This window comes from Physeter macrocephalus, chromosome 7 (genome assembly GCF_002837175.3).
Source record: "Physeter macrocephalus isolate SW-GA chromosome 7, ASM283717v5, whole genome shotgun sequence".
Classification (NCBI taxonomy): domain Eukaryota; kingdom Metazoa; phylum Chordata; class Mammalia; order Artiodactyla; family Physeteridae; genus Physeter; species Physeter macrocephalus.
This window is the reverse complement of record NC_041220.1, coordinates 139,891,475-139,917,781: the sequence shown is the minus strand read 5'-3', so window position 1 is coordinate 139,917,781 and position 26,307 is coordinate 139,891,475. Positions and strand designations below refer to the sequence as shown.

The 26,307-nt window shown below is 38.3% G+C and overlaps 1 protein-coding gene and 1 pseudogene across 1 annotated transcript in view; one reads left to right on the top strand and one right to left on the bottom strand.

The window, feature by feature from the left end:
• The window catches only part of SLC7A11 (solute carrier family 7 member 11), a 93,468-nt gene extending 85,363 nt beyond the window's left edge, over positions 1-8,105 (top strand). The window contains exon 12 of the mRNA XM_007129093.4: positions 645-8,105. Within this exon, the coding sequence (XP_007129155.1) occupies positions 645-712 (68 nt within the window). The 3' untranslated portion in view covers positions 713-8,105. The remainder of the gene's footprint in view (positions 1-644) is intronic.
• Positions 8,106-24,959: 16,854 nt separating this feature from the next.
• LOC102975062 (ferritin light chain-like) lies at positions 24,960-25,627 on the bottom strand (annotated as a pseudogene).
• Positions 25,628-26,307: the final 680 nt, after the last annotated feature.

The following is a 26,307-nucleotide window of genomic DNA, read 5'->3' as shown; positions in this document are numbered from 1 at the left end:
TCCCGGTTCAGGAATAAAAGTCCTTATTTGAACGCAAGATACTAATTTTTATTTTTTAAAAATAAATTTTATTTATTTATTTATTTATATTTTTGGCTGCATTGGGTCTTCGTTGTTGCGCGCAGGCTTTCCCTAGTTGTGGCGAGCGGGGGCTACTCTTCGTTGCAGTGCACGGGCTTCTCATTGCTGTGGCTTCTCTTGTTGCAGAGCACGGGCTGTAGGCACGCAGGCTTTAGTAGTTGCAGTACGTGGGCTCAGTAGCTGTGGCTCGTGGGCTCTAGAGGGCAGGCTCAGTAGTTGTGGCACACAGGCTTAGTTGCTTCGCAGCATGTGGGATCTTCCCGGACCAGGACTCGAACCCGTGTCCCCTGCATTGGCAGGCGGATTCTTAACCACTGCGCCACCAGGGAAGCCCCGGTATTAATGTATTCTTGCTGAGAAGCCGTCATGGGAAGTTACAGAGGTGACTGATAAATTAATTGAGCATGATAGGATTCTAATGAAATAAATAATTCTTGAAAGTGCTCTATGAGATAGGCGGTTGTGAGTTTTCAATATTCAATCCCAAATAATTTGCATTTTGCTGTTTTTATGCATTTCTGATTTCTGTGCATTTTAAACTTCTCTTCTTTATTTCTTTGTAGACATTACAACCAGAACATTACAAATAATACTGGAAGTTGTACCAGAAGAAAATTGTCATAAATTATAAATTAATGCATTTGAAGTCTTGGCAATTGGCTTTGTTTCTGCCCAAAGGGCTGAAACACAAAATGGATCTTCACTCCTTTTATGAAAATCCAGAGGATTGCAACTTTGGAGATGGACTAAAGGAATCGGTTATTTCTGTTTAGTCTTCCAGTGTATTCAGACTGTTTTCTAAGAAATTTAGTTATTACTCCATGTGGTTATAGAATGCTGATATGCAATTATACCGTAAGTTCACATGATCATTGAGTCCCTGATACCTACCTGTTGAGGTTAGGGAAAAAGACTACAGAATGGCAATTACTTTAGTGGTCTTTCTCTATAACATATCTTATGGCTAAGAACCTTCAGAATGAAAACGGAGACGTTTTCTTTAATATGGGTTTTATAAAAACAATTTTTATATACTATAGATAACTGTACTGTGAAAATTGTTTTCTACTCTTCTGGGGAAAAAAAAAAGTGTTTGTCATCATTATGGACAGAGGAAAGAACGAAATTTATTTTACATTGGCATTGCATTTCTTCCCACAGATATCAACTTAGATATCATTCATGTTTTAATGGATTATACCCAGAGCATTTTGAAAAAGAAAAAAAAAAATTAGGGGTATGCCTAATTTTGTTGAATACATTAAAGAAGCATTTCTAGGGGCTATTGTTTTTGAGGAAAATCCAGGAATTATGTTTAAGTAAAAAAAATGCTTGAGAATTTATTATGTTAGGATTTTTTTCACTCATTATCAGGAAGCTCCGTAGTTACGTGCCATTTGTTTTCATGGCAGCCTAATTGATCAGGAAAGGATGTAACGCCTTTCTTAGAGCAAAGCAATAGTCAGTTTGGTATTAAATCGTCTTAGGCATGATCATGTGTTTCACTAATAATTTACTCTTTGATAAATACATCTAAATATGTGCATTTTTAAATCTTCAAGTTACAATATCAACAGAAGATGGAAATCACCAAGAAAGAAAATGCCCAAAATATTATGCCCAACTCTATAGTTCTACATACGTTGTTAGTGTTTCCGAACATTAAAAAAAAATCTCATAGCTGTTTTTACGTGGTGATAAATTTTGACAGTTTTACGTTTTCTTTATACATTTTATATTGTTAAAATATCTCTTTGGACAAAACTGTCCAGATAAATTAGGAAAAGACATATATTTACATAAAAATTAAGGAAGAAATGTCACTGCTAAATAAGATTTACAACTGATGTTTCTAAGAAAGTTTCCATTTCTCTCCCTAGGCTTTATCAGTAATTTCCTGACAAAGTAAAAGAGATAACTGGTAACAAATTCACTGAAAGAAACTGTACATGAAGTGTATATATTCAGACAGGTATTACTATGCTGGGTTTAGAAAATACTTTGGAATTTTCAAATAAGAATAATATAATGATGAAATTTGTTAACCATTATTTACTTAAGTCTCAGAGTAAATAGTCATGGCCAGAATTTTTTCATTCTGTAATTTTTGTCCATTTGAAAAGAAGAATTTTTGGAAGAATTACACTGATTAAAATCATTAAGAGCAGATATATAGAGTTCATAGATAGTTGATCAAAGTAGAAATGATGATAATTTGCGGCAATTTCAATTAATTAATTTTCAATTCGTTAATTTCAATTTCAAAATTTAATTCAGTTAATTAAATTTCATTTAATTAAATTTCAATTTAATATATATCTGAGATTGAAATTTTTTCAGCCAAACGTAGTGTTTGGGTCTTTAAGTGAATTTATAAAAATTCCTTCCTTTTTCTCTTACCATGGATTTTCAGAATTTGATCTGTAGTCTGTACATCTTATATCCATTTGTCTACATCTGTCCACACTAAATTGTTGCTATAGGTGAAAAGAGATTTCCTTTATACTCTTTTTTACAGTCTAGGCCCATGTAATCTAAACCAGCAAACTCTCCTGGAATTGTTTTTCTCCCCTAATGAAAAAAAAAAAAAAGGTAAAGTCTCATGGAGAAGTTTGTATAGTTAACTGATTATTTCTGAGGTTAATGTGCTTATGTCAAAAGTGGCAGATAGGTCTCCTCATTTTAGTTATTTTAGTTTTGGTTCTAATTTCTCTTTAAATATGTCATTATACAAGCTAACTAGATTACATATTCATTATTATTTTCATCATTTTAAAGAATGATTTTTGCATTGTTAAATTTCTAATGCCATTGTAATACCATTTTAACCAGATGGAAAGTCAGTCAGTTATTTTTTTTTTTAAAGCGACGAGGATTAAGTTGTATTTCTACTTATCCTTAGGATACATCATGACAAGATACAGGGCTTCTGTAATCATTCATTCAAAAGTCGTAACATTTATTTGGACTGGTATTATGTCAAGCAGATTCTAGTTTGAAAACTCTCCTACACACTTTTATATGTATATATATTTTTATGCTAAGTAATTTTTTCTCATATATTTAGGAAAATTTTTTCTCATATATCGAACTGTTAGATGTGATACATTTGTATCAGTGTGCATATTCAAATGTTTCAATAACATTTTATCAGTTTATTATAACACAAAAAAGTAAAAGTAGCCAATATAGTTTACGACGGCTAATATACTATTTTCAAATGCTCTGCTCTTTTGGTACATAGATTCTCAAGTATTTAAATATGAATTTAGTAGATCTAGTAAAGACCTCCAAAGCTAAAACAATTTGCTAGGAGAAATGGAATGATTCTCCTTACACAATTATGAATATTTCAGTAAATGTTTTTGACCCCTTTTAAAAAATATTAGACTAGTTTTCTGAGATTTTTCTAAGATTGAATGAAGAAAACTATTATAACTGGTGTCTTGGTCAGCTAGGAGTAGACCCTCTTCTTATCTTTCTTTAACAGATTAAAGATTTGCCCTAGAAAAGATGGCTGACTCCAGTGCCAAATATAAACGTTAGAAGTGTGTATGCACACATTTGCATACTTGCTTATACCATGTCTCCCCTTCCTCTGCTGGCACAAAATTAGGACAGATTATTAAATTACATTTCCAATTCACAGCAGTTTCTCTAACACTAAGATATGCAAGTTGAAACAAGTTTCTACATTGTTTTATGTGTCTGGTACAGTTGTTTCCCCCAATTGCTGTTTGATATATCAACAGATGGTTAACCTGAGTATAATTACATAACTCAATAGAATTCTATGTTGAACTGAATCAGTCTTTAGGAAACTTATTATCTCTATTTGAGATGAATGTAATGCTAACTGAGAAAGGGAGCCTCTTTGACCTATAGCTGATTTCTTATAATTGAGGAGTGGGTTATGAAAAGATAGAAAACTAAAGGTCAGAATAGCAGGAAATGTAAGGTAGTATGTGATTGGAGGGAACGATATTTTGATCTAACTTATTATGCAGTATAATCAGAGAAATATTAAAAATTAACTGTCTGCTATACACAGGGACTTTGGTTATGCCCTTGTGAATCCCCTAAAAGCTAATGAAATGTAAGCTTCAGTGCCCCTTACTTAGACATGCCCTTTCCTAGGTCCTGTACCTAATTTTGCATTAGGAATTTTGTATTACGTTTCTTGAAGAAGGTTAGCAAAATTATATATACTTCTGGCCGTAAAAAAATCTGCATCTGTCCCTGTGAGAAAGGTCAAAGTACTCCCATTACTTTATCTATTAGAAATAAGCATGGGGTATTTGTAGGATATATTTTTAAGTAATAAAGTTGTGAATTAATTGAAATATCTCTATATAACTAAGGGGCTTTCTCATAGTACATATTATATGTGGTATATAAGGAGAGAGTTTCTCTTTGGACATATGTGTCAATTCTGAATGATAGAAAAACAATGAATGGGATTTTAATTGTAGCTCTTTTTCTTAGTTTGGAAAGAAATATAGAGAGATTTGAAATTTGAATGCAGAGGAGTCAAGAAATTTGATTTTAGTTAAATAAAACCTTGTTTCATTTCACCCTACGTGATATGCTGTATGTTGGTGCTGATAATGTTTACAGAGCTACATTTACTTTCGTAACCATTCAAAGTCAGGAATTAAAGCATGGCGTTGTGTGACTGACAAGAAGCTCATGGTGGATATAAATTAGAGTAGATAGAGTCATCTTGGCAGCTTCTGTTTACATTATTTATATATAGGTAAAAGAATTATTACCTATAAATGTATTTTAGGTTAATTTTCCCATAAACAGTATTTTTAATTTATCTCAATATATATAATACCTAAAAGTGTAACCTCTAGGTATTATTAGTACTGTACTTAAAAAGATATTTTAATAGCCAATTTTGGGAGATAATCCTTCTTTTTGTCGCATTTTCAAATTAGTTGGAGTCTAAAAATAAATGCTTGGTCTGTTTTTAGGTCTATAACAAATTCACAGAGGCATACATCATGGTCTCACAGAAAGTTCACCAGTTTTCCATATGTTGTGAGATAATTGCCCTTCCCTACAATCTCGTCAGGATAATAACTTGATCTTTTTGAACCAGTTCTCTGTTTCCTTTGAGTTAATCAAATGGTTCCCTTGATGTTTTGTTTTTTTGACATGATATTTTCAAGATAAGAGTGAGTCTTAATTTTATACAATTACTTGATATTCTTAGCCTGAAACTCCCACTTCGGTTATGCCTTTGTGTGTCCCCGCCCCCTTCTCTCTGTCACCGTTGGCTGTAAAATATCAGTGGAGGATGGTTACGGTCTCCAAATAGTTGTCTGTTACACGTGTGTATTTTGGCTACTTGGATCAAGGGTACATTTAGAGCATCAATAAGTGCCGTAACAGTTTTCTAGATAATCTCTCAAGAAACTGTGGAGGAGCATTTAGGTATCTAGGAGCCATACAGATGGATGCACTGTTTTGAAAGTGAGCATACTTTTTTCCCTCAACGTATACACTACTGATTTTTTTTTTTAAAAGTATGACTTTCAAATGAATTCATTTCTTGGTTAGAAGACTTGCCTCCTGAATCCTTATTACCTCTTGCTGAAGCCTCTAAAGGCCATGTTGAAAACTGAAGAGGAAAAAAAAAAAAAGACCTGCACAGTTATCTCTTTTGCAGCAGTGACTGTATTTTGAGTACTTTGTGCAACAGGGTATTTTGTACAGCATCTTGTGGGAAAACAGATTAGGCCTTTGGATGTTACAGCTGTGTAACTGGTTGGGTTGTGATTGGCCTGACTGAAATGAGGAGCGTGAAGTTAGAGCCCACTTATTCCTACTGATTAACATTCTTCCACGCGTGCTCTGAAGCACATTCATAGCGCACCAGGAGGAGATGCAATATGGTTCCCTGGTTTGAGGTTTGAGCTGTCTTATTTTAAAGCATGTCTGAATTATTTTGTTCCCTAGCATTTCTCTTTCATTCGAAATTTCCACTCACTGACTAATGGAATAGAAAATAAAACTACTTTGGAGAAGTAAAACTCAGATTGTTTCAAATGGGCGTATGCTTATAACAGAATAGAAATGATCTACGTTAAACTACTGTGTATGCTAATTACTTCAGACTCTACCGCATAGCACTTTTATTAAATTGCTCTGGAAGCCAAAACAGTATATATAACTATGGTTAGCACACAAACCGCAAGACCCCTGCAAAGATTTTAAGTAGTCTGGGATTCTTTTTTTTTTTTTTCTTTTTTTCTTTTTTTAAAGTCGGGGGTTATTTTGATCCTCTTTTTGGAGAAATTTTTTACTTTATGGTTTTTCCTTGTGAATGTTGTTACTACTGCTTTAAATCTAGGACTTAACTATTGATACTTATTATCTTGAAAACAGGGTTCATCTTTTGAGAGTATCCATCTGTGTTCAGAGAGTGGCATATCACCTTACTCTTGCTTACTGTGGACACAGACATTTGCCCCAAATTTCTGTCTTTTTGTAGATGGATTGCAGCACAATAGTAATGAATTTTCAGTGGTACCTTTCAGCATTTGGGGAACTTTGCGAACATACGCATCAGATGTGTTTTTAAAAGAACAAACAAAAATTGCTTATTACCATGTAATGCAGTGTCTTCTGTTTACGCCAAACTGGTGAACAAACGTGTATTGATAGAATTGTTTCACTGATGCTAAACGTTGACTACCTACAGTTTTATAATAAGTGCAAGTCACAAAGAGGCAAGACAAAGGGCCTCTTGTACTGAATGCTTCGAGAACTTAATTTGTCCTAATTTTCTGACAAAGATTTGACTCTGGGTTTCAAAGAGCTTGGTTTTCACTATCATAGAGCAGATTAGATGGTAGTGATGTACTGGTAGAGATGGTTTTAGTTATTGACTCAGAATTCATCTCATGATGAATCTTTCATGTTGTTTTATTGTCTGTATATCTGTATTGACTTTATTAACATGGGTTTAGTGAGCTTTGTGCTAAACTTTGAGCTGGTAGCAATCATTTCTTTTTCAACTATCAAGGGGCAGAAAAATCCATATGTATTTTAATGTTCATTAACATATTACTAGGTACTATATATGAATATATTTCAATGCTTTTCACAGTCTATGGTAAGCATCAATAATATGCGCCAACGCAATCAATTTAGCCCAGTGGGAAAGTAGTCTGGTTATTCTGAAGGGCTGTGCTGGCAGCTGTCTCTTTGATCTGTGCTTAGATTGTAATTTATAGAGCAGCTATATCCATTAACTTGGATCTGGAATGGGTTCATCATGACCTTGGACCATTCATTGTGAGTAGGGGGAGGTGCGTTTGGGCTGGTGCTCTAAAATACAGGAGCAAGAAGTTCAGCTGAGGGAGAGGGAGGCCCGACATCCTACATGGTCCTCATGTGTGGTGGGGTTTCTTCATCTTAGCACTGTGATAATGAAACTCAGTAAATGGGATTGTGCTATTTTATACAAATTTTGCACAATATCTTATATTGATAAATTCTTAAAGAGCAAAATTTCTTTTCTGTATCTACATTCCAACCATATTAGAAGTACTAAGATAGTTAACTATGAAAATATAAATGGTGCAAAGGGACTTACATCTGTGGATTGTGCTGTTTCTTAGGGTTCTGTGGCACCGATGCCTATACCAGCATGTGATATGTGAAATAAAATGGATTTTTCTACAGCTTAATGATTTCCCTCTGGGGAGAGTTCTGGTACAGCAATCACACTGCCAGATGGTGTTTACGGGCTATTTGTGTAAGTGGTAAGATACTATGAAATAAGCGTGATTTCATCTGATGGAAACTCTTGATGCATGTGTTTTTGTATGGAATAGATTTGGGTGCAATGTGATGTCACTCAGTGTTGCACTGAATTTAATTTCAATTGTATTTATGTATATGTATACCTGTCATGCTTCTAGTTGCTTCAACCTTTGTATATATATTTTTGTACATATTTTTAGTAGAAAACATTTGAAATGGAAGTTAAATAAACCTTTGATAGTTTACCTAATAAAACCCATGTTGTGTTTTTTGTTGTTGTTTTTGTTTTGTGTTTTTTCTTAGCAGTGTCCATTCCATTAAATTGAAGGCTTTGGTTTTAATGATTGGATTTTTCTGTCACTCATTATGTGAATTTGTTGGAGTATCCTGCTTCACAACAATTTGCTATACTAAAAACTGAAAGTGGTGGCGGATTCAGCAAACACTGTAGACATTCTTCTTCCTCATGGCCTACATCCATCTGTCCTCTGCTCTGAAATATCAAGCAGCTTCTCTTTTCTCTTTTCACCTGTCCTAATTCGGTCTTCTTATTTCCCGCCTCTTAACAAGAGTCTCGTTGCTTGTCTCTCTATAATTCAGCCTTCACATGTTTCCCCAGAATGTTCTTTCTGAAACACAAATATGGTAAAAAAAAAAACCCTCTATGCAGACTTCCCTGGTGGCGCAGTGGTTAAGAATCCTCCTGCCAAGGCAGGGGACACGGGTTCGAGCCCTGGTCCGGGAAGATCCCACATGCCGCGGAGCAACTAAGCCCATGCACCACAACTACTGAGCCTGTGCTCTAGAGCCTGCGAGCCACAACTACTGAGCCCACGCACCTAGAGCCCATGCTCCGCAACAAGAGAAGCCACCACAATGAGAAGCCCACGCACCGCAATGAAGAGCAGCCCCCGCTCTCCAGCCCGCGCAGCAACGAAGACCCAACGCAGCCAAAAATAAGTAAGTTAAATAAATTTATTTAAAATAAAAGAGATTTGTACATGTTAGAAAAACCCTCTATGATTTCACATCTAGTAATTATTAATATTTTTTTCTGGGTGGGTAAAATCCATAATTCTGTATAGCATACCGGGCTTACCATAATCTGCCATGTTTCTTTCTCCAGGTACAAGTGACCACTTCCATATTCTCTGCCACAATATTAAATGTCTTTTTAGTAGCCTAACAAAGAAAATATGCCATCATTTCATTTGGCATACTGCAGATTCCTACAGGAATTATATTTTCTTCTACCATTCCTATCTCCTATACCCAGCGTAGCATACTTCTACCCAACATTCAAGTTTGAGATTCAAAAGTCACTTCTTCCAAAAACTTTCCCCAAGCTGGTTCAGGACCTGAGCCCTGACCATCTCCATCTTCTGGGGTGCACTTCTTTTGTAGAACTCACTGTACACCATTGTAATCGATATGCTCGATTCCTTTCTCTGCCTGGATTTGCAAATTTTTAGTTGTCTTTTACTGACTAAAGCATAATGGGTACTCAGTGTTTTAGATTCATACATTCAATACATGAACAAATGACTTTTATTCATTAGGTTTCATGATAAACTTTTTTCCGAAGTAGTTTACAGTACCTTTAAATTTAAGCGATCCGTTAGCTTCTGTGAAATTCTGTGAAATGCCTTACCTTCAGACTATACGAAAACTGGAGAGTTTCAGACTCTCTTCTCTCCTGTTCGTTCTCTCTTTTTCCCCACTCCTACATCCCCATTTCATGTTGGTAGGTGGGTCTTGAATAGAGGAAATGAGCAAATGACCTACTATGATCTCTTCCCATGAAAATGCATTTGGGCTCCTATGTTATTGATAAGGTATCTTTTTTCATAATACTAACTTGAAAACAAATAATGGTCTGAAATGGAGAGCAGAAGAAAATCTATATTTCTGATGACGAAACTTCTCTTTGAAGTAGACACAGGAGATTCAGTAGCACTTTTTCCTGATGACATATTTTGGGAGACCAATAAAAAAGGAAACGTAACTTTTGCACCTGTTAAATTTAAACACTTTTGAAAAGAAATACAAACCATGTGATATGTAGATATACTTATTTTAAAATTAATGAATATGACTGGAAATGTACTGAAAATGTGTAGGAAAAATTAGATAATACGTAATGGCTAAAAATTTTTTAAAACTTTCATTGGGCTCTTAAACATGCTGGTTTAGGTTCACAATGACTTTTGCAGCTGAACTACATCTAATAATTTTCTACTGGAATTTTTAGGCTGTGTCTAATTTATAAAAATTTGAGATGATGATGTATCCTGGGATGGGTGGGCAGGTCATGGATAACTGTACTTTTGCTTTTGCCTCCACATGCCCTAAAAATTATATGTGCAGACTTTCTAGGAATCTGACTTAGAAGGTCAGGCCTTCATAGCGATTTTATTGTTTTTATAGTATTAAGCCTAAGAACACCTGGTCACCAGCAGAGATTGACTAAAAACTATGATCTTAAAATGTTTGATGTTTGAAAGAATTTAGAAATAAAAATATAATTAGGATTCAATACCCTTTAAGTTTTTAGCTTTGAAGATTTATTAATCTCTGAAAAAAGATATGAAACAGGATTTCAAAGGTGTTAATTCAGGTTAAATTACTATAAAAATTGAAATCCCCTCTAGCTGTAATAAACTAAATTAATAAGTATAAATGAGTATAACCCTAAGAAATGTATGAGCAAACCAGTTATTTTCCTCTTATTCTAACTTCTCTTAAAAATAAGAGAAACTAATCTTACTTTTCTCATAGTAATTAACATTGTAATTATAAAACAATATGTCATTATTATCTTTATGTATTCCATTTCCTAAAATCTAAATATGCCGTAAAATTTTTTTTCATGTTCTGAATTCCACCTTAAACTTATGTTTACTTCTCACTCCCACATTGCCATGTTCCTTTAAGAATTTGTTACTCAGGGCGTTAAAGTCAAAGTTTATTTGTTTATTGATTCAAGAAAAATTCCACAAGAACCTCCCCATGCCAAGCAAAGAGATGGGTGCTAGAAATACAATACTTAACATTTGGTATTGCCTGTGCTTCATAAAGTTGAAGACATAGATACTTTTTCTTGATCGCTCATATGTATTGTTAAGAATTAGGGTAAATCTCAAGTGCTGGAAGGCAGTATACCCCAATGTGATCAGGTCTAGGAGGTTGGGGAAGGCTTTCCTAAGGATGTGATATGAATTGATATTGAAGGATGGGTGCTCATTACCCAGGTAAAGGGAAGGTGGGATGAGGAGTGTTATAGGCGAAGCGGACTGTGTGATAAAGACCCTGAACCACAGAAAGCAAGTCTTGTTAAAGGAAATAAATGCAAGACCGGTGCAACTAGAGCACAGGACAAAGTTTATAATGCACTTTAAAAGAGGAGCAGTTGTAGAGGACTAATGAGGCAATGTTCAAAGTTTTGGTCTTTACCCAGTGTAATGGAGATGTCACAGACAAAAGAAATTCACACACAACATGAACATTGAACTTTATCAAAATTTCAAATCTTACCCTCTCCTAAAATTCTAAATAGAATTTTTCGGTAGTAAAAGATAATTTGTGTTACCACTTTCATATTATTCCTATATTTTATCTAATTAGTTCACACTGCCAAAGGTATTTGTAAACTGCAATAGGCTCAGCATCTAATATTGAAAGAAGAAGTAATTACAGGAATATGTAATCAACATACGAGGGAAATCTTTTTCCTGGGAATTTTATTGTTGTCTCTCCTTAGCATGTTTTCCCCTCTCTCTTCCAAGTTAGATTAACATCTGATCTACAATGTTGAACATTCATCAACTATCTCTAGGATGGTTTGTAATTTTTTTTTGAGAGAGATATTCCTCTGGTGCTATAATTTTTAAATCTATTCTTCTAAATTTATTTTTTGCCCAAATGAAAACATTAAACAAAAATCTACCTTGCATGACCTATTATTAACAGTTATTGTCTTCTGAATAAAGGTATCATTCATCTGACTCTAGTGGGTCAATGTGAAAAATGTCAATACTATAAATATTTGAAATTTTTTCTGGTTCTGTAGAAACACAGAGAAGGACTTTTTGTTTTTTTTTTCCACTCTTCATAATTCACAATGGATGAAAAGTGACTTTTCTAGCAAGAGAACAAGAATTTCATTTAAGGAAATAAGGAAATAAAGTAAGAAAAATTATTTGAGATTATTTAAAGAACACTTCCATGGAAAACAGGGAATTCTCTGATACAGTTTTCCCCCCAGCTTTATTAAGATGTAACTGACAAGTAATATTGTTTAAGTTTAGTACAATGGGATGATTTGATACATGTATGTATTGTGAAATGATTACCACATTAAGGTTAGTTGTACCTTTTAGAAGGAAAAAAAGGCATTAAAAGTTGAGTCTCCCCCGCAGTTAATTATTGAGATATAATTGACAAATAACATTGTTTAATTTTAAGGTGTACAACGTGATGATTTGATATATGTATATATTGTGAAATGATTACCACATTAAGGTTAGTTAACACATCCATCACCTCACACAGTGACTACTTTTTTCTGTAGTGACAACATTGGGATCTATTCTCTTGGCAAATTTCAAGTATACAGTACAGTATTGTTAACTACAGTCACCGTGTTGTACATTACATGTGCAGAATGTATTCATTTTATAACAGAAAATGTGTACCCTTTGACCATCTCCCCATTACCCTCACCCTTTAGCCCCTGGTAGCCACCAATCTCCTTCCTATGTGTTCAACTTTTTAGATTCTACATATAAGTGAGATCAAAGAGTATTTGTCTAACAGTTTTTTGGTGGCAAATTTAGAGTTTGCTAAATATATGATCGTGTCATCAGTAAACAAAGACAATTTTACTTCTTCCTTTCTGCTTTGGACTCCTTTTATTTATCTTTCTTGCCTAACTGCTCTGGCTAGCACTTCCAGTACTATGTTGAATAGGAGAGGTAAGAGTGGGCATCCTTGTCTTGTTCCACATCTTGAAAGAAAAGCGTCCAACCTTTCACCGTATGATGTCAGCTGTGGGTTTGCTGTGTATTATGTTGAGGTATATTCCTTCTAGACCCAATCTGCTGAGAGTTTTTATCATGAAAGGATATCCTGTTTTGTCAAATGCTTTTCCTGCATCTATTGAGAAGATCATACGATTTTCATCTGTCATTCTATTCATGGGATGAATCGCATTTATTGATTTGCAGCTATTGCGCTATCTTTACGTCCCCCAAATAAATCCCACTTGGTCATTGTGTACAATCCTTTAAACGTTGAATTTGGTTTGCTAGTATTTTGTTGAGAATTTTCGAATCTGTGTTCATCAGGCTGTGCTCCCCAGCTGGATGATGCCACTGGCTGGACTCTGTTGAGGCTGGGCTGCAGCCTGGGATGGGCAGTCCGCTGGTTGAGCTCCACTCTTAGGCGATGTCTCTGGCTGGGATCCCTGGTGGAGCAGGGCCTCCAGCTTTACCTGACAGTGGGTGGGGCTGGAGGTTGTGATGCATGGTCAGTAGGGGCTGCTGGCCAAGCCTCCTGGGCAGGTGAGGCCACAGACTGTGTTCCATGACTGGGCAGGGTTGCTGGCTGGGCTCCCTGCCTGTAGGAGGAAGCTTGCTGTGCTCAGCCAGCAAGTGCTGCGGGCTCGGCTGGAGGCTGCCTAGGGTCGTGGTTTGGGCTCCCTTGCAGACAGGGCTGGAAGTTATGCTCTGCAGTTGGGCGGGGCTGCCAGCTTGGTTCTCCGCCTCAGCTGGGCTCCAGGATGAGCTTCACAGCTGCCCGAGGTCTCTGGCTGGGCTTGCTGGTCAGGCAGGGCTGGAGGCTATGTCTAGCAGTTGAATGGAGCTGCTCACCAGCTTCACTGTCTTGGTGGGTTTAGAGGAGGGGCTCTGCCACTGGGACAGCCCGCTGGCTGTGGACCCAAACTGGGCAGAACTTCTACTAAGCTCTCTGGCCAGACAGGCCACCGGCCTGGGTCTGCAGATGGGCAGAGCTGCTGGCTGAGATCCAAGATCAGGCATCACTGCCAGCAGAAATTTGTCTGCCAAGATCTATACGCTCGTTTCTGTGAGCCTGCTCCTCTTCTCCATCTCTAGCTGTTCCCCCAGTTATTGCCGTGAGGAGATACCTAAGTGGGTTTCCTGGGAAGCTTCCTGGATGCTGGGGAAGCTGGGTGTCTGCCTTGGGCTCTCCTTTTCCCCCCTGGAGAAATTGTAGGCCAGGGGAGAACTGCTAGGTGTGATGGCATACTGACCTGGGGGAGGGGAGACTCGGTCAAAGTGAAACCATTGCTCTCACCCTTCTAATGTGTCTTTTCTTGATTTCTGTGGTCCAGGAGGGTGCTTCAGCCTCACCCCTCCGTTCTGGGATCTTCACAAAGGCGTCTTGTCTATGGGCAGTGCTCTTTGCTCTTTCTGCGAGGGGGGATGAAGTCAGGAACCATCCATTTTGCCATTTTGCTCTGAAGCAGATTTTCATACCCAGGTCTCCCTACTCTGAAGTTCCATTACCAGGTGTTTCTCTATGCACTTATAGTGATATATTGATTTCCTTAAAAGAATAATTTGATACCATCCAGGCGCGCCTAATGATAACAAAAGGTTAATGTAGAAAGTCTATGATTATTAGTAAAATGCTTTCTCAAATTAAAGCTCTCAGATTTCAGTGAGAGAATATTGAATGAAAGGACTGAAAGGGCAGAAGAAATTGAACAATGGTTCAATTTTGTAATAGGTGTTATTTATCATTTTTATTAAACTTTGTATTAGCCATGTGCTTTGCATTGACTGGGATACTCCTCACCACTCTCTATGAATAAGAGAGATGACAAGTCTTACTTCCATTTATGGATTAAGAAAATGAGTCCAAAATAGCTAAAATGCCTTGCCTCAAGCAACAGAGAAAGTCAAAAAGGTCAGAGTAGAAATTCTGATTATCAAATCACTCTTAAATTCCTGACTCTTGGAGCAAACCATCTCTCAGGTAAAGACAATTACTTTGTTATATTTATACGTCAATCGGTCATTAAATATTTATGTTGTATCTGCTAGACGATTAACAATGAACTTTATGGTATGGGAAACGTACCATGATTCTTCAGCTCAAGGAACTCACAGTAATTCAGCTTGGATAAAGAAGAATCTATAATAATAAACCGCAGGAACACATCATTGAATACAGTGTGTGATTAACGGTGACAATGTGTGTTGGGCTTCGCATTAGTTCTTAAATATTTGGAGGAGGGGGTCGGGAGGGTAGATGTTGATTTTGGATGATGTGTGTGTGGTTTGCAATTTGGTGGAAGGTATGTATTAAAAGCATACTATTCTTTTGGTTCCTAACAGAGCTAATTCTGAGTGGAGTTGAGGATGGTAAATACGGAGAAGTTGATTGTATCATGTCCACTTATGCCAGTGCCTTTATATCAGGAAAATGAATTTGACCTGAAGATAGAAGCCACTGAACACATTTCTGAAGGGACTCGTTTGGGCAAAGGGGCAACTGAGCAAGGTTGTCAACTCTGCTAGAGTTGATGAGGAAAGATCTGGGTTCAGCAAAATCTAGCTGACAAGCTTTTGCAGTAAACAGGTGTGAAGAAGTCTAGATTGGGACGGGAAATAAAAGGGCAGGTGAATGAGAAATTCTGGAGGAAAAAAACCAACACGACATCGCCTGACTCCCTCTGGAGGATTAAGAGGAAGAGGAGTCATAGGGGACTCCCTGGTGTCAGGCCCGAATGAGCTGATAAATGAAGGGGCATGTGACTGACCAGAGGTTTTTGGTGGTAAACATCTGATTTCCTTTTAGGAGGTGATTGGAGATTAAAGCACATTTTCATTTGTGAAGTGCTAAAGTTGAGGTCGTGAAAATTCCATCTGTACACATCCCCTGATCATCAGATTATAGGTCAAGAGCTCAGGTGAGAGGAGAGAATTTAGAGACACATCGTTAGTGTTCTTGGGGAGGCTTATAAATAGCACCTGTCTTCCCTACTTGAATTATTAATCAATTAAGATAGAAGTCAAAACTGTAAGGCAGATAGGAGAACAAAACATCACCTCTATTTCTGATACAGCTAATACAGAAGAATGTGATTCATAGCTACGGGCAAGTAGGCTTTCTAACATTGAACTCTGGGGTTAGAAAAATTTACTCACCCCACCGCACGCAGTCCTGTACCATTTCAGGCCTCTTCGTATGGGTCTCTGCCCCTGGAAAACTCAAGGCATGGAGCAGCACAGCAGAATTAATGCCCTCTGAGGTCAAGATGGCTCCCAAGAGAGAAAAGACATACGGTTGTTTTTTTTTTTCTTTCCAAACTCACCAATAAGATTAAGACACTACTCTTCTAGAATGAGGCTAAGAGTGTTTCCCTAACATGGTGCCTTCCACATGGAAGTAAATATCAGCTATGGGAAAGAACCATCTCTTCTTCTCCCCACCCCATCACGTTTAAGAGTACTCTGGGGCTTCCCTGGTGGCGCAGTGGTTGAGAATCCGCCTGCCGATGCAGGGGACATGGGTTCGAGCCCCGGTCCGGGAAGATCCCACATGCCGCAGAGCAACTAAGCCCGTGCACCACAACTACTGAGCCTGCGCTCTAGAGCCCGCGAGCCACAACTACTGAGCCTGCATGCCACAACTACTGAAGCCCGTGCGCTTAGAGCCTGTGCTGTGCAACAAAAGAGGCCACCACGATGAGATGCCCGCACACCACAACGAAGAGTAGCCCCCGCACACCGCGACTAGAGAGAGCCTGCACACAGCAACGAAGACCCAAAGCAGCCAAAAATAAATAAATAAATAAATTTATTAAGAAAAAAAAAGAGTACTCTGCATAGAAACTCGCACCTTCATGGATTCAGAAAACATGTCTTTTCTATTTTTTTGTCCACAATCTGACTCAAGCATGGAACCTGCTAAATGTCTATTACCCAACAAATAGTTTTTGATTAAATGGGTAAATAAAGTTGGCAGTGGAAGATGATGTAATGTCATGGATTTCCACTGGAGAGAGTGTAAAAGGAGAAGTGTGTAGCCCCATGGAGTAAGCTTGCACGAGCTAGGTAGGAAATGGAAAAAGGCAGGGGAACTAAACAGGAAAAGAACAGTGGGCACCTACTAAGACTCTGGATCTAAGGTGGATGTCTATTTTGGATGACGGCTTGATGTATTGTAGTTTCAGAATACTTCCACTAATGTCATTCTCTATTTCTCATATTTTGGTCAGGTTGACAGCCATTCTGGGATTTGTGGTTTCAGGTATGTGGTAAATGAAAAGATGTTGAACAATGATTACTGTTTTACCTTCTGATCCCAGAAGCCATCAAAGACAATTTTCAGCCTTAACAAGGTGGTTGTGATGTGTTGTATTATATTATTTAGGACTCTTTTAGGTGCAAGTAACAGAAACCAATTCAAGTAATTGAAGCACAAGAGGGAATAGGATATGGATATAGTCATGTCTTGAAGAACCATTTGTCAGGAATGCAGTCTGGCCTCAGAAAGGGACACATGTCTGGAACTGGAAAGCTACAGGAAGCTAGGCAATATTCTCTCCATTTCTTATCTCTGTCTCTGTGTGACTCTATTAAACTTCTATTTTTCCCTGTACTGGCCTTCGCTACACAATGCCTGAGTTCATACATCTCTTCCAATCAAGAGAAAAACTCAGACGAAGAATCAAATCTTTTAGTCACAATTACAGGTGACAAATTTTAACCCTAAGCAGAATCCAGTCATGGCTTTCAGGTTCCTGCATAACTGAATGGGTGAATGGTTTTGAGGAAGCAGAATTCCTGGAGATTTTAGTAACTATAAAAGGCTTCTTCTAGACACACATGCGCGCGCACACACACACACACACACACACACATTCTATAAAGCATGAATCATTCAAGAAACTGGAAAGAATAGAAAGAGTGAAATGTAGCCAGGAATAAGATAAAAATAACTAATGTTTAACAAATGCATATTACGTGCCTTTAGCACTGTTCTAAGCACTAACTATATACCAACTCGTTTAATCCTCATGGCAACTTCAGGAGGTCCTCACAATAAGGAAGAAACAGAGGCAAGTTGGAATTAAGTCCAAAGCATCAAAAGTCACATGGTAAGTGCCCGGAACATTTCAGATATCTTTAAATAAAAGCATTTAAAAATTATTCCTATTCTCCAACCACTAAATGTTTTACTTTCAATTTGTTCCTAAGTATTGAATTTTCTTTGCTTACTGGGCAAAAGCAGAAGAAACCTCCATTGGTAGGCGGGCTGATGATGGGTATTACTGGTTCTTTGGGATGCCCATGGGATACTGCTGTTCACTTGGACGATGGCTTATTCCAGCTGTGGGGAGATGTTAAGAATGGAAGGGTAATTTGCCAGGTTCTCTCACCACTGGAAAATCCTGCCAGTAGTAAGGCAGTTCACCTCAGATTACAGGCCTCACTTCCACAATCCTGCCCTAAGGCCGTAGCTAGTAAAAACGATTTTACTTCTAACTGACAATTCTACGTTCCTTTTGGTTTCTTGCTTTCAGGACTTTTTTTTAGTAGGGGTGAAGGGGTGAGCAGTGGACAGAATGGCAGGGAAATTTGGATGGATTACCAATTTTAATTGAAAATTTTAACAGACACAAGACATGAAGTTTAGAATGTTCGAAAATCATAATTATATTTAATTAATTATATATAAATTATGTTTATGTATATATTTATACATAAATATCTTAATATGTATATATTTATATAATATGTATATATTTGTGTGTTTATATATTTATGTATATATGTATATATTTAATATCCAATAAACCTCAGCGGCCGTGGCTCACGGGCCCAGCCGCTCCGCGGCACGTGGGATCCTCCTGGACCGGGGCACGAACCCGTGTCCCCTGCATCGGCAGGCGGACTCGCAACCACTGTGCCACCAGGGAAGCCCAAGCAAATATTATTTTTGAGCATCCATGGACCATCCACCAAAACTGAGTTTCTACTGGGACTCAGTGAAAACCCACCAAATCTCAAGGAATCAATATCTTGGAGATTATGACAATAATGTAGTAAAATTAGAAAATAATGATAAAAAGATAGCTTTAAAAAGTCGGTATATCTGTAATATTAAAAAGAGACTGTAAGAAACTCTTAAGTAAAAATATTTTACAGAATACTTTGAACTACATGATAATGAAGAGCAAAAACAAGCCAGGAATTTTAGGTGACAGGTAAAGCATTCTAAGAGGGAAATTTGGAAGGCAAGAAGAATGGAGATGCAGATGTAGGGGGAAAATAATAACAGTAATAACAGCACAACAGCAACAAAACCAGGAGAGAGACTGCACAGGTTGATCAAGATGAAGGATCATGAACTGAGAAACCGCTTACTAGTAATTTTAAAGGACAATAGTTTTGAATAAATTAACTGTAACAATGCAGTAAGAATGTGTTCCATTCAAATCGGTTTTTAGAATGCAAGGGGGGTTATTTTACAGGAAATTAAATCGATATTGAGGAGCTGTGATAGAAATGCATGTACCAATGAAACAATTGTCAATGCATGTTGTAAGTTACCACAAATTTCTTAGTTATTTATGCATCTGAGATCCGTAAAAGAGAGAGTAAAAAATAAGGAAGAATAAGGATGGTTAGTTTACCATGTTAGCAAGAGAAGTCCATCTCACCCATGGATTACTGTAATCCTCTGCTTCATTCCAGGGAGTTCAGTCCTGTTTTCTAGATTTCAGAGAAAAATGAAGCATAGAACAAACTTTCTCACTTCTCAGCTTGCCTGGCAGAATTTTTGACCTAATAATCTGAAGTTTCCAGGTAGTATAATTTTCAAATACCAATATCACATGAATCGTAAGATATTCTCCACAATTTACATTTAACTCTATAGTAAATGAAGCAATGAAAAGATTAACCTTTCAGCTATATAATAAGATAAATATGGCAATGGGAGATCATTCCAGAGACTTTCATTTGAGTTCCAATATGAATATGGATTTTAAATTACTGCTTATCCTATAAAATCTTTTTCCTTCATTGACCAAATATGAGTCTTATCTGCAACGTATCAATGCAAAGGTAATTTATACTTTTAAACTGGAAATATACCGTTGCAACCCTGGTCTGTTTTATACAACATTTGCTATCTTAGATGGATTTTCCAGTTTTTAAATAACAGAATAAGTTGTGATGTCTTATACCATGCATTGAAATTTCGTTCACTGGTGACATATGTTTCTATCACAGTTCCTCAGTATTATTCCAATTTGCTGTTAAATTTGTCCCTTCCCTTTGTTTTAAACTGGTCTTTTAATAGATGTTCAATATTATGTAGTTTAATTGAATAATTGCATTCATTCAACAAATAAAAAGCAACTACTATATGCCAGGTTGAGGGTTGTGTGCTCAAAGATAAAGCACTGTTTTTCTCAAGTAATTAACAGTCTGGTGAAAAAGAGACCCATAAACAGATATAAGACAGTATTATAAAGGCCAGATAGAGACATGCATGGTGCCTTATGGGAGCATTTAATAGTAACATCTAATCCTACCTAAGGAGAACAGAGATGAGATCCTGGAGGGTGATTAATAAACTGGGCATTAAAGGCTAACCAGGCAAAGGGTTATGGGAGGGTTGGGATTGTGGAACGCATTCCAGCTTGTGCGTGCAATGTGTGTAATGCCACGGAGGAAGAAATTGTACAGAGTGCTCAGGGACCATTATCGAGTCCAAGTCTGTGCTTCTCACCACATGACAGGCCAATAAATCAAAAGACAAGTCGCTAGGGAAAGGAATAGCGACTTTATTTGGAGAGCCAGCAGAAGGAGAAGATGGTGGGTGGACTAGTGTCCCAAAGAATCATCTTCCCCGAGTTAGCATGCAGGCTTCTTTTATAGTAAAAGGGGAGGGAGTGTTGCAGGTTGTGGCACACCTCTTGCTGCAGGAATCCTTTGTTCTTGCAGCCATCCATGTGGGACGTGTCACGAGGTTCCTATAAAGCTCCAGCAAGACAAATGTTGTTCTCTGTTCTGCAACTTTGTATCTCTATACAAACGGAAAAGTGTTATTCCTTTGAAGATCAGAGCCTTGAGAATGGGCTATCCTGTGTATTTCAGGCTTTAGGCAACATTCTTTTACAAAAGGTGCAGAGCCAGCCTGACTAAGCAGAGGCGACAGAGCACAGGTGTAAGGGATAGGGCTAAAGGAACAGATCCAATATGGAGTCAGGTTTGTTATTCTCTGTTACAGGACCTCAAGGGGTGTTTGTGGCAGGTATAAAGGCATAAAGCTGGAGAGGTAGGCAAAGGCCAGGTCATTTGGGATCACATAGGCCTTGGTGAGCAATCTTTATATGATTCCTTGGGGGGTAAGCAAGGGGCAGCTTTCACAAAACCCTATAGTGAGTAGAGACTAGATTCTAGAGCACCAGTGTGTAAGAAGGGTCACAATAAAAAGGTGGTGACAGTGTTCCAGACAAGACGTGACAAGAACCAAACCAGGGCTATGGACATAGAGACTGAGATAAGGGATGTATTGGTTTCCTATTGCTGCTATAAGAAGTTACTACATAGTTAATGGCTTAAAACAACACAAATGTGTTACCATTGTGGAGGTCAGAAGTCTGAAATGGGTTTTATAAGGCTAAACGCAAAGTGTCAGCAAAGCTGTGTTTCTTCTGGTTGCTTTAGGGGAGAATCTGTTTCTTTGCCTTTTCCAGATTTCCTGCATTCCTTGTTTCATTGCCTCTTGTTGCATCATTTTGACCTCTGTTTTTGTCATCACATCTGTGACTCTCCTGTCTCCCTCTTATAATGTCTGTGATCACATTGGGGTTGGCTCACCGAGATAATACTATCCTGTGTCATTATCGTCATCCCCCAATCCTTAACTGAATCACATCTACAAAGTCCCTTTTGCCATGTAAGGTAATATATCCACCGGTTTGAGGGATAAAGATGGAAACATCTTTGACGGGTCGTTATTCTGTCTACCGCACAGGACAAGTTGAAAAAATATTTAGGAGAACTCGGTAATGTACGAAGATGGTGTGGAATGAGTGAAAGAGAAAGTAAAACATGCCCGGTTGTTTACCAGGCTGACTTTAAGAAAAGAGGTGTCATCAACTCTGATGAAGTATGCTGGAGGAGAAGCCGTTCAGGTGTGAGGGTTGTCATTCAGGTGTGAGGTGAGGGGCACGTAGCGATGGGGGTGCCTGTGGAACTTCAAGCCCAACAGGAGACGTCTAGCTATCTAGCAGGTATGTTGCTCTTTGAACCTGAAGCATGGGTGAAAACTGTGTTGGAAGTTTAGATTTGGATGTTTCCAGCCTTTAGGGAGCGGAGTTGAAGCCGTGTTGGACGAAAACACATGGGGAGAGACTGAGAGTGCGGAGAGCAACAGGGAGACGGCATTAGGGGTGTTTGGAAGAGCAGCCCTCAACGTTGACCAAGGAGGATTTGTCAGAAAATTGGTAAAGGGAATATTTCAAGAGCCAAGGCAACAGAGCAGACTGTGCCCCTCAAAGTCCCGCTAGGGATTACTGCATTTCACAGTAGCAGAGAGGAGTGAATATATGGGACTCCACACTGCTCACCAAAATCAGAGTGACTGTGCTTTTATTTGAGTTATTGAGTCAGGTTCACATTTTTTCCATAGGGTTTTATTTAAATAAGGGGCTTTTTAATAAAATTGTATTTAAAATATGAAAATCTCTAGAGGAGAGAAGTTGGGGCAGAGTGAACGATGAACATCACATGGTCGCTTGGTAGAGCATAGGGTGAATGTAGCCAAAACCATCCAGCTGTGATTGCGTTTATCAACCTGTGTAATTAACAACTCGTGTTATCGGTTCCCTATGTTCTCATAGCATCTTGTACATAGCTTGATCATGGCTCTTTCCATATTCCATTGTCATTTTTGTTTTAACTTCTCTGTATCCCCCTCTAGATTATAAATACACTAAAGATCTCCCCAGTGGCTTTCATCTTTGTATTGCAAGTGTAAAAAAATGCAGAAAAATGTATTCCCTAGACTTCATCATAAGGAGAAATTTTGCCTGTACTTAGGTAAAGAGAGAGACCTCAAAAGCATGCTTACGTAAAATATGATGCTTACTAAACTGCTTTGTGGGAGAAAGAGAGAGAGATTGTTTTGTTCCTGAGGAGAAAGGAGAGGAAAAGGAAGAATGAACGAAGAATAAAAAGAAAGACAGCAAAGAGAAGGCAGGAGATCTTAAGATGCAACTCCGGTCCATAAATTGTCAATAATGTTTCTACGCTTATAAATCCTATCCTTTAAATTAGTAACTGATAAAGGTTATGAATTTGGGCCTGAGCTAACATAGAGCAAAACAGAGACTGTGTGTACAGAGGAGGTATTTGGCAAAAGTGCCATGGAAATGTAATATCTGGGAATTTGAAGAGGTCACAAAGAGGCTTTGAGCTTCAAATAACAAAGGGTTTTTAAAATAGAATATTTTAGACCAGTGCTGCCCAATAGAAAAATAATGTGAATCACAAAAGACAAGCCACATAGGTAATTTTCAGTGTTCTTGTAGTCACATTACAAAAGTAAAAATAAGTAGTAGAGTTAATTTTAATAATATGTTTTATTTGACAAAATATATCCAAAATATTTTCATATAAGCATGTAATTAACATAAAAATTATTAATGTACTGTGTCACATTCCTTTTTTGATACTAAGTCTTTAAAAACTGGTGCACATTTTGTATTTACAGTACATTTGAATTTGAACTAGCCACATTCAAGGACTCCGTATGTGGCTAGTGGCTTCTATACTGGCCATCAAAACTCTAGATTTCCATAGCCCAGGTAACCTGCAGCTGATAGTAAGATTTCATTTTCAGTGCTCCCCTGGGATTGTTGAACTTGGACAAAATATGGAACTACATCTTGGATAATGCTTAACCAGTAATACATTCTCACCCTAGCTGCCTAACTGTTGGGTGCATATAAGTTAGGACTCAACAGAGTATCAGTGAACACAGTTTCTTGAGTAGGAAGAAAATTAAGTGTCAGGTCTTCAATGCATTCTCTTCCTTTACCCGGAAAATGCCTCCAAGAAAGAACGAAGGTGACCCAGTCAATCCTCTTATACACATTCTAATTACAGAACTCCTGGGAAAAGCACTAATGCATTCAGTAGTGGGAGGGTCTTTTATCTATGGAATACTTTGAGCCGATGCACCTGGTCTGTCCATGACTGCTTATGATAGTCTGTGGATTGCGGGGGGCAGGGAATGAAATCTAGGGATGTGTGGCCATGGCCTTCTAGGAAATGTTATGAAAGCTATTTGGTATAAAATGAAGGAATTTCAGGATTAAAATAGATCCCCTCTGTGTAGGTACTGTAGTCACATACATTATTAGTGATCTCATACATTCATCAGGGCTGGAAGGTATTGATGTGACAAGAAAGCACCAGGGGACCTGCACTAGGGATTCTAGATTTCTCTTTGCTTTGCCTGTTCCATGGATTAATTTTAAACTCAAAATTATTACTAAAGTTTGAAACTCTGGTTCAGGTGAGTCTGGTTTGATAATTCAGTCCTTGGCATTTTTTCATTAAGAGATTAGAATATTTAACATGAAGAAAATGAGGTCTATAAAGATACACTTAATGACTTGGTTGCCAATATAGCCCTGATAATTAAGCAGGTACTCGAATGCTTGGCAAAGATTACTGGATCTAGAGTGGTGCTGTTCTAGATGGTAGCCCCTAGCCATATGTGACTATTTAAACTTTAATTAATTAAAATTAAAGTTCAGGTCCTTACTTGTATTAGCTATGCTTAAAATGTTCTGTAGTCACATATGGCTAGTAGCTGTTCTATGGACCAGATGAATATTGAACATTTCCTTCATTGCAGAAAGTTCTATTGAACAACCTTGCTCTATACATTAGAGATTTTATTGGGAAATAGAACGTCACAGAGTAGAGAGAGACTTGGGTTTGAGTCAGAACATTTCAATAAAATAAGACAGAAATGTCAGGCATGCAACTAGGAAAAGAATTTGCTTAGGTCTTTTTTTTTTTCTTTTTCTGCTAAAAGCTTTATTGTTTCCATTTGGTCCAAGGCTTGGGAGAGGGCTCCAGGGTAGTTAAAAAGCTGCCTAGTGGCTGCAGAGAGGGGCTTCGGGCAGAAACCCTGACACCAGAGGGGCTCCTCAAAGGCTGCTGGGCTTTGGAGGCTCCTAGCTGTCCTTGAGTCTGTCTTTCCAAGTGATACTCGCCCAGCCCAGCCTGGGGACCAGCCGGCCTGCGGAGGTCGGTCACGTGGTCGCCCGTCTTCTTGATAAGTTTCACCTGCTCCTCCAGGAAGCGGCTCTCCCGGAAGTCACAGAGGCGGGCTCTGCAGGCGGAACCCACAGCGTGCAGCTCCAAAAGGGCCAAGTTCGGGTTCTTCTCCACGAGCATGGTGACTTCCACAGCACCCTGTGTTTCACCCCACTCATCTTGGGACTGATTCTGCACATCCTGGAAGAGGGCGCCGCCGCCGCGCTGGTTTTGCATTTTCAAGAGACGCTGGACGCCCTCTCGCTTCTCCTCGGCCATTTCGCGGAGAAAAAAAAGTGGTCCACGCCGGCCAGAGCCACATGGTCGTGGTCGAAATAGAAGCCCAGAGACAGGTAGGTGTAGGGGGCCCGCAGATGCGTGTTGAGCAGGCGGTTGATGACAGCCTCCACCTCAGTGGAATAATTCTGATGAATCTGGGAGCTCATGGTTGATCGGTAATAAGGAGTTAAGATCAAAAAATGGTGTTGGCAGGTCCTGGTGGCCGAGGGTAGATGAGTGGCTGATTCGAAAGGTTGAGACTGGAAAAAAGGTTGGAGGGTGGGCAGAGACTGAAGCGAGGGGCGTCCCTGGGTCTGGTGCATCTAAACACTGTTGAAGCCAAGAGACAGATCTGTAGGACCATCGAGTGCACTGCCCTAAGCTTAGGTCTTGAGAGGTGAAGGAGAGTGGAGAAGAGGAGAGAGTTTTAATGGGGAGAGACGGGGAGCTAGAGAGACGGGAGAAGGCTGTACCTTCTGCCATATAGTTCTATACTTGGGAGTATACAGTATTTTTAATAGCATTACTAAACTTGAGAATAGGCAGATGTGTGTGTGTGTATATCTTCTGTTAAAGGAACTAAGTTTCAGATATGGATGGGTATGGAAAAAGATGACTTCAAGATAAAGTAGGGCTCTGGAATCATATCAATTGTGAGAAAGGCTTTGACTTTCCCAGTATTTTAAAATTTGCAATTCAAGCCATATATCTAGGTCCCAAAGACAGATAGGGAAGATGCACTTAATATTTTGATTATATCAGTACGACATGATGGCTGACATTAAATAGATCCTCAATAAAATGATTGAATGAATGAATGAATATCCAGTGCCAGCTGCCTTTTTTT